The sequence below is a fragment of the Spinacia oleracea genome, chromosome 6 (assembly GCF_020520425.1).
Source record: "Spinacia oleracea cultivar Varoflay chromosome 6, BTI_SOV_V1, whole genome shotgun sequence".
Classification (NCBI taxonomy): domain Eukaryota; kingdom Viridiplantae; phylum Streptophyta; class Magnoliopsida; order Caryophyllales; family Amaranthaceae; genus Spinacia; species Spinacia oleracea.
Genome location: NC_079492.1, coordinates 129,194,100 through 129,203,053, shown reverse-complemented (window position 1 = coordinate 129,203,053; position 8,954 = coordinate 129,194,100). Strand labels below are relative to the sequence as shown.

General features: G+C 42.5%; 1 protein-coding gene across 1 annotated transcript; it reads left to right on the top strand.

Annotated features, from left to right (window-relative positions):
- The first annotated feature begins 6,562 nt into the window (after positions 1 to 6,562).
- Positions 6,563 to 8,598, top strand: LOC130464092 (uncharacterized). Its single transcript, XM_056833500.1, has 2 exons — positions 6,563 to 7,632; positions 7,723 to 8,598. The coding sequence occupies exons 1-2, from the start codon at positions 6,955 to 6,957 to the stop codon at positions 8,521 to 8,523; spliced, it is 1,479 nt and encodes a 492-aa protein (XP_056689478.1). The 5' UTR covers positions 6,563 to 6,954; the 3' UTR covers positions 8,524 to 8,598.
- Positions 8,599 to 8,954: the final 356 nt, after the last annotated feature.

Below are 8,954 nucleotides of genomic sequence, written 5' to 3'. Positions count from 1 at the left end.
AAAGAAATCTGTAATGCTGCTTTCACCCTGTGAAACTTCACTCAAATTTTGTTGCAGACCATAAAATTGTGGCCCTGATGTTACTGAGAATCTTTCTTCAAGATCTTTCCAGATTTCTCTTGCTGTTGAGAGGAACACTACACTCTTGGCAATTGTAGGACTTAGTGATCTGAGTAAGTATGCCATTACCATGCTATTACACCTATCCCAAGCTTGATAATCAGCATGATTAATAGCTGGTTTTGGCAAAGAACCATCAATAAATCGAACTTTGTTTTTGACTGCAAAAGCCAGTAGAATACCTCTTTTCCACTCTGCATATCCTTCTCCATCAAACTTGTCAGATACAACTGTTGCATAAGGGTTTTCAGATATGTGTATGTAGTATACACTATTGGGATCTTGCATTGCTTATGTTGCCATTTTGATTTAAGAAAAGAAACCAGAAAAGAAAACTTTAGCTAAATTGAGGTTTTGAATTTGATTCTCAGATTTTCTTTGAACTTGGATGAGAGTTTGGATTGCTGCTTTCTGATTTGTTTTTCAGCAATTTTGATGAAATGCGGAACAAGAAGATTGGACAGGAACTATGCCTGCTCTGATACCATGTTGAACTTCTAAGTTTAGAGCTATGTTTGAGAGAGAAGAAGATGATTTTATTAATTCCAGAATTCTGGTAATGTTTGTTACATTATACAGCAGCAATACACATCTTCTTATATACTAGTGTGCTAGTTTCTAAGATAACAAACACAGCAGTGAGTTAGTTATAACTAACTCTTAGAATCTGTAACAAACTATTTACACATCAGCAATCTGTAACAAACTATTTACACATCAGCAATCTGTGCATTGTTATCCTCAAGTGTCAGCAAGCAGTTCAGTAGTGCAGTGAATAGCTGAGCTTTGTTGTCAGTTTGATCTTTGATCTGATCTTCTGCTTTGATCTGATCTTCTGCTGCTTGTACTCCAATAGGATCAGTATTGGACCTGGCAACAAGTATGAAGCGTTGACAATCGGGGACAAAGATATCAGAGGTGATGATTTGCAGAAACTCATCAAAGATCTATTCAACTCGAGGCTGATAGTTAATCGCGAAGGACTTGGTTTCCTAGTGACTGGAGGGCTTGCAGTTGTGGTGTTGGAAGTGGAGTACTACAGGTTGTTTGATCTCTTTGATTGGTCCAAGTATAAGGTTAAAACATCGTTAAATACTAAGTGGGCTCGTAGCGACTTTATGGATGGCCGTCCCTTGGATATACTAGGATGTAATTCAGGGAACGGAAACCATAATGATGAGTTGAAAGAAAAGTTGAAAGAAAAGTTGGAAAAAAAGGACAAGGAACTGGAGGAGGAAAAGCATAAGCATAAGCATAAGCATAAGCATAAGCATAGAGGGGAGTTAAAGGAAGTAGAGCATAAAAACAAACAAGAATTAAAGGAGAAACAAGACGAGATTGACAAACTAAAAGGAACGTTAGAGCGTATAAAACAAGAAAACGTGAAGAAAAATGAAGAAGATATTGCAGAGTTGAAGGGTAAGCACGAAGAGGAGCTAAAGGAGGTAGAGAGTAAAAAAGAGGTGGAATTGAAGGAGAAACAAAATGAGATAATTAATATGGAGAGCAAGCACAAAGTGGAGTTAGCGAAGGAAGAGAGTAAAAATAAAGATGTGTTGAAGAACAAAGACAACGAGATCTGGGATTTATTCTTGGCATTGGCTTTAGGAATTAGGATGACAATGTAAACCAGCCGCCTTGAATCCATAAAGAGAGTAAGATTGTATAATTGGTGGCCTAGCTACAACGTAATTTCCCTTACATTCTAGCTACCACTTTATCTGCTAGTTAGTTTTGTATGTTCCTATACAACTTTCTTTCCCTTGCTTTATTGTTCCTTTCTCATTGGTTATAGCTTAACATATATATATATATAGTCCTTTTGTCATTAGGGAAGATGAGAGTGTCATATTGTAAACTAAGAAATCAAAGAAGCACAACCTTACGTTTGATTTGCTCTTCAATTCCAAAAACTTGTGTTATTTAGTTTCAACTAATGATAAATTTGAGTTGTTCTTCCATTCGGATCGGTTTCGGATCATCGGTTCAGATCGTTTTCGATTTGATTCAAAATTTGCAGTTATTTTCGGTTCGGGTTACTTCGGTTTCGCATGAAACTCGGTTTGGGCCGATTCGGGTATCGGATCATTTCGGGTTAAATTCAATTTTGGATCCGTTTCAGTTTCAGTTCGGGTAAATTTGGGTTTCAGATTGATTTTGGGTCGTCATTTCGGGTCAAAATCGGGTAATGGATCAGGTCATTTGGATCGGATCATTCGGGTCGGGTCAGTTTTTCCAGGTCTAAGCACAATATATCAGCATAATAATGGATGAGAATTAAATGGCTGTAAAGAGAGGAGGAGGGTGAAGGAGTGAAGAAATTCTAAGAAAATCGGAGAAGGAAAGTACAAAACTGGAGGGAAGTTGGATTTAGTGGCCCCAAATAACGACTTGTTTATTTTTTCCGTTATTAGGTGGTGAAAAAACAACTTATTATTTTTTTAGGTGGTAAAAAATAAGTTTTTGATTTTTTTTAGGTGGTAAAAAATAATTTGTCCTTCTCGTTTTAGTATTGTTAATTTGTCCAATGTCAAAAAAAATATCATGACACATGCCAGAATCTCAAACACTCTACCACCCATCTATCTATACCATTTATTGGCAAAAGTGTTTAATATAAATACATGTTTCTTTCACTGGGTCGTTTTACCTGATTGTATGTAAAATTATATATAACCGGATGTCTATCTTTTACTAACTGGGTTTATTGGAAAAGAGTGATATACGATATAAGATAATTAATGGGATAGAATCGTAGAGTTTTTGGATCTGTTATAACTTATAACCAAACAATTAGGAACAAACCCGCGGATACAATATAGAATAAATAGCAAAAACAATAATAAAATACACAAGTGTTTGTGAGGAAAAATAACCCCTCAATTGATCATTTCTCTCTTCTCTCCTTTTTCTATTCAGGCCTAAACCCCTTTTATAGGATAAAAAAGAAAACCTTATCTACTAGAATTATACTTGCTTTCAAAGTCTAAATAATCTAGAGATTGATACATACCAAAATATATCTAGTTTCCTAATTACAATTCTAATTAAAGTAGGAAACATATAAACCAAATAAGACTTAAAAGTCCAACATGAATAAGATTCTCATAATTCTTATCAAGTCCAGCGTGATTCCTAGATTTGTTTGATGTGGTTTGTACCACAAGCTTATATTTGAGTCCTAGTCCGTTTCATTTTCTTGTCGACTTAACTAAGTTGTGTTTAACTCCTAACAGGGTCCCAACTTGGTTGTTATTTAAGGTCCGAATTCTCAATTCAAAAACTTAACCTTCGTATAAGACAGATTTATGTATGTAACATTTTATCAAATAGTTATACTTTTTAATCAAATAGTTATATTCTACCATTAATTATATATAATCTTCAATCAAATAGTTATACGGAGTACTTTTTAATCAAGTAGTTATAATTCCTAGTCAAAAAACTATTTTGTTTTTAATGCTGACATCAACGATCTTACGTATACGGAGGTTTCATGCTTTTACAGGAGACATACTCAATTCTCAATTGTAGTTAAAAATTGAAATGGATGCAATTAGAAATATTTAAGTATAATTCTTAAATGGACTTGGTCCACACTAAATTTATTGTGGACCATGTCTTAAAATAAAGTTAACAATTTGTACCTAATTCATTTTGGCATTTTATTAGGGTTATTATGGGAAAAAAAATATATAATTAGTGTCGTTAATACATGTTGTGCTTGCGTCCACAATAATATTGTTGTGGACGCAAGAATATTCCTTTATTTAAAACATATAATTGGAATATTTTTTCATGACAATGAAAAACAATACTCCGTACAAAATAACTCCACAAAGAGAAAGAAATAAAGACCTTACATTTGCGTGCAACAATCATTCTCAGATGATCAAGATATAGAGAAGGAATTGAAAGAGGCATGCATGTTAAACAAAGAAAACAAACCTAACACCAACACCAACACCATGAATCATATGTAAACCGCATCCAGTCTTAAATCTAAATTCCGACCCAACAACAAAAGGAACAGCAATAGTCCTATCACCAATCACTTGCCGTTGTCTCTTAATTTCAGGATCATAGTAAATAATTCGCCTTAAATCAGTTTCCCAACTGTTCCGGTGTTGTAAATATGGAAACAATGGGCTTCGAATGAAGGCCCTTTTGTATGTGTTGAAGATCTTGCTTGTTTGAATGAGTAGAGTCCGAATTCACCTGCACAAGAGCAAAGTCACTAGCCTCGGGGGTGTTTCCGAGGAAAGCCCCTCCGATGCCTAAGTAAGAACGATGCTCGGATTCTAGAGAGAAGTTCTCTAGAAGAGTAGTCTTAAGGCGATAAATTGGACGTACCTTGAGGTGTGAGCCTTGGCGGCCTATTTATAGTGTTTGCATAATAAATGCCCATAGGTCATTTATTGCTTTTGGGCCTTGGGCCTTGATGGATGGCTGACTAGCCATTGGTAGGTTTGATGCTGTTTGTTTAGAGCCATTGGGCTTTGGACTTAGTGGCCCAATTGAGAATCAATTGGGAGCCCAAACAACATGCCCCCCAGACCCGGTCCATTTAGAATTAAATGGGTGGGTTTCCAGCTGTCAGAAGTCCGAAAGTTCCCTCTCTTTTTTGAAAAGGGATGATTTGCATTGATGACAAGTGTTGGGAGTTGTATTGTGTCGTGCAGATCGTGGGTTGAGGAAGTTGATGCGCCCCTTTTCTTTTCTATAAATACTGGGTGCTTTGCTCTTTTCGAACTTTTTACTCCTTCTTTCAAACTCATTCTCTCTCTAAATTCCGGCGATCGCAGTGCAATTTGTTTCTTCAGATCTACGAAATTCGGCCAACTTTAGACTTCGGGAACTTGTGTTGTTCGTTTTATCGGCGATTTCCGGTTCGGAAAAAGGTAATTTGTTTCTGAATTCTCCTTTTTTCTTCGTTTTTCCTTCTACCCCTCAATCTCAACCCTAGACCGAGAATTCGCGGCCATGGCAAAGAATAGGGGCAAAAGCAAGTTCGTCGTTGGCTCCTCTAGTGAGAGGGAGAACGTGCCCTCGGGAAGGTTACCGAAAACTTTGAGGGGTCGGCCTTCGGAGAGGCCGGTGGAGAGGCGTTCGACTGGTTGGGATGCTTCCAAAGATGATGTTGTTGGCAGGTCTAGCGTGTCTGAACGCGCAACTTCTGGTAAGAAAGCTGGTTCTTCGGGTGTGCGCCGCTCTTACCCTGAGTTTCCAGTTCATTGGACTGAAGCTGATCCGCAGGGCAAGTATGCCCCGATTCTGCACGAGACCACTAAGATCGATGGTCCTTTGGAAAAATCGGTCAGTGGTGATTGGTTGGTGGAGGCGAAGCTGGGGAACTACCATCGGAGGGCCGAAGAGTTATACGGAATCCAGCACGCCTTGGGGTACTGGTGCGAGCTTCCCGATCAGGAGCGTCCTCGGGTGACTCATCCGCCGAGGGGGTTCATCTCTGTGTATACTCATCATTTGGAGAACGGTCTCCGCTTTCCTTTGGATCCCTTCATTTCCGAGCTCCTGGTGTCGTACAACATCAGTTTGGCCCAACTTACCCCCAAATCTATGAGGCACATCATCGGATTTAGATGGGTGTGCGATTTTATTAACTTTCCCTATTCTGTTGCCGTGTTTCGGGATCTGCACGATCTGTCTTTCAACCACGCTTCCAAGGGGGATGGGTATGGTTGGTGGACCATCATCAACAAAAGGTCCCGAAGGAAGGGGGAGCCGAACTACATTACGGCCTACCCTTACCTCAGCTCTGATCATAATTGGAAGACGGAGTGGTTGTTCGTTCGTGTGCCGACAGATCCGAAGCATCCACATTTTTACCGCCCTCCGAAGTGGTTTGTGACTCCTGATCCTGATATGCGAAGCGTGGCTGCTCCGGATCGGAACCATCACCACTACGTGGATCTCCTCCAGTGGTTTTTGGCTCGGGAGGACAACTACAAACTGCCGTCCAACTGGCTCCCGAACCTCAACTATATCTTGCGGGAGGACATTCTTGCTGTTGCCGGTCTCAGCAGAATTTTTGACAGGGGTAGGTGTCTTTCGGCTGGGACCGTGCTTTAGTAAGTTTGTCCTCCTCCTTTTTGTCTCGTTTTATTGACTTTGTTTTGTACTTTGTTTTTGCAGAGTACGGCTTTAGCTGCGTTGATCCTGTGGTCTTGGGCATTTCTTTGGATCTGAAGACCATTCACGACTCGGCTCCTGATTACAAGTTCGGGAAAGAGAATCCTCGTAATCCTCGCTTGAAGGATTACGTGCTGTCTCCGTCGGGTGTCGCTCGGATATCTGAAGTTCGAGCTGATCCGTGGGATTCTGCCTCTTCTCCCGAAGCTGTTCCAGTGAAGGTTGTGCTCCCTGATTTGAGGACAACCTCGGATCCGGTGAGTGTTTCTATATCTCGAAGTATTTTGTTTGTCTTTCTTTCTGGTTGGCCGCCGGCTAACGTCTTGGTCCTGGACCATCTTTTTAGGGTCCTGGGACTGACGCTGTGCCGCGTGCCGTTCCTTCGGTTTCATCTCCGGCTCGGATAGATATCTCTTTATCTAGGAACCGGGTACTTCACGTTTTTTCTTCATTCCTTCCTTTGTCTTCTTTTACATTTATTGACCCTTGGTCTCCTCTGTTTAGGATCAGCGCAAAAGGAAGGGCAGCACTCTTTTGAGGCCTTCCGCGGGTCCGAAGAAAGCGAAGGCTTCTCAGTCCTCGGAGAAGGTATTTTCTCTGACTTGGAGCTTTTTGTGATCCGTTTTCTCTTTTTCTGAAACTGACCTTTGAGCGTTTGCCCTGTAGGAAGCGGTTTCGGAAGTCATGCCTCCTCCAAAAAATCTCCTTCACTTCATGCCCTTGCCAGGGCAGAAGTTGAAGAGTGTGGTGGTTGCGGAACCGCCGCCCGTGGACCAACCGTTGGCTGAGGAAGATACCATCCCCTCTCCACTGAAGCCGTCTGCTGCTTTAGGGATCGAGATCCAGGATATAACCAAGGTGATGGAGGCGATTGAAGCCGACCTTGTTCCTGGCTCGGATGTCCCTATTGTGGCCGAGCAGAAGGAGGGATCTGCTGACGTTTCTCTCGAAAGGGAGAAAAGTCCAGATAAGGAGATGGTGGATCTCACCGAAGCTCACATAGAGGTTCCCGAAGCTGAGAAGGAGGTCCCTTCTGCTGAGGAGGAGCAACCCGAACAGGGTCTGACGAGGAAGAGGCGCCACTCGACCTTGGGCTCTACTTCGACCTCGGCCCTGGATAGACTGATCCACGCTGACCCTTGCTCGGATGTTCCGCTGAAACGGATCCCCGAGGAGGTAAGGGAGGCGATGGCTCGCTATGCTAGAGCTCCGGTTTTGGGGGAGAACCCCATGGCTCACGTGGGATCTTTGGTGGGTCCCGAAGCTGCACGGGAGAATCTTCTTCGGGCCAACCCGCAGTGGAGGGTTCCTGGAGCTGAGGAGAGGAACCCAGCTATGATGGCCCAATATTATCTGAATGAGGTAAGTGTTGGAAATTCTCTCTTGAGTTCCGTTTTTGGTTTGTTGTTTTCTTCTTTCCTCATTTTTTTTTTATCTTTTCTTCTTTCCCAGGCTGTTTTCTGGTCCTCGTTCGCTTCCGAGTGTAGCTCGGTTGAGGAGAGGCAACTGAGGAGGTATCAGGAGGCTTATGCTCGTGATATCCCTGTCTTGGACCAGAAGGCTGGGCAGCTCTTCGCCGAGCTGGTGGAGGTCAAGCAACTGTACCTTCAGTACAGTCGTGAGGCTAGGGAGTCGGCTGAGAGGATCGGGGCCGGAGTGGGGAAGCTCACTTTCCAAGTCGAGGAGGATGCTGAAAAGATAGCTTCTTTCGACAAGGAGAGGAAAGAAATGGCCGCCAAGTTTGCGAGCGAACTTGAAGTAAAAGACAGTCTTCTCAAGGAGATGACGTCTAAATTTGAGGCGGCCATTAAGCAGAGCCAGGAAGCGGAGGCGAGGCTCCAGCAGTTTGTCAAGCATCGGGAGATTATTCAGAATCAAGCTGACAAGGTGCCCGTTCTCCAGCTGAAGATCCGAGAGAAGGATGCGGCCATTCGGAAGTTGGAGCAAGAGAGAGTTGACCTCTATACTGCTGATCAGTGTAGAGAGCAATACTGGAATGGCATCATGGGTGCTCGGCGCATGTTTGCGAAGCACATGCCTCATTTCCCTTGGAATGAGAAGGTCCCGCTGTGGATGAGGGCCCAGGATCACTTGGTGGAGTGCCAGGCTGATCGAGACGAAGCTGAAGCTGAACGTCAAGCTGCTCTTGCAGAGGCTCGGGCCCAGAAGGCGTCTTCCGAAGGTGACACTACTGCTGGGGGTTCTTCGAAGGATGCTCCCCTAGGGGCTGCTCCTGAGACTCCCAAGAGTTAGGGATTCGGGCAGTCGTCTTCTTCAGAGTCGGTCGGTTCCAGTTGAGGACTTCCGAACATGTGCTTGCCTTTCCCCCCTTTTGCTTCGGCGCTGCGTTGTACTCATTTCTTTTTGTTTTCTTTAGTACTTCGGTAGGCCGGTATTGTCTGTTGATGGCTGCCGATTTTAACTGTTTCATTTTGTTTTCAAATTTTGAGGTTTTCAATGTATTTGTATTCCCCCCAAATATTGAATAAAAAATGAATGTTTGTTACTTGGTTGTTTCTTTTCAACTTTGTACTTTCGCAATTTTAGGTCTTTGAATCCGTAGATTTTTCGAGCTCCTCTTTCTGTAGACTTGCTAAAAACCTTTTGATCTTGCGAGCTCTTTAAATCCGTAGATCTGTTAAGAGACTTTTTTAACTTTGCGAGTTCTTCAAATCCGTTGATCT

Excerpts from the sequence above, each read along its gene's own strand:
- LOC130464092 (XM_056833500.1), top strand. The coding sequence starts at position 6,955 with ATGCCTCCTCCAAAAAATCTCCTTCACTTCATGCCCTTGCCAGGGCAG. Across the intron at positions 7,633-7,722 it reads CCCAATATTATCTGAATGAG|GCTGTTTTCTGGTCCTCGTT; the intron begins GTAAGTGTTGGA and ends CTTCTTTCCCAG.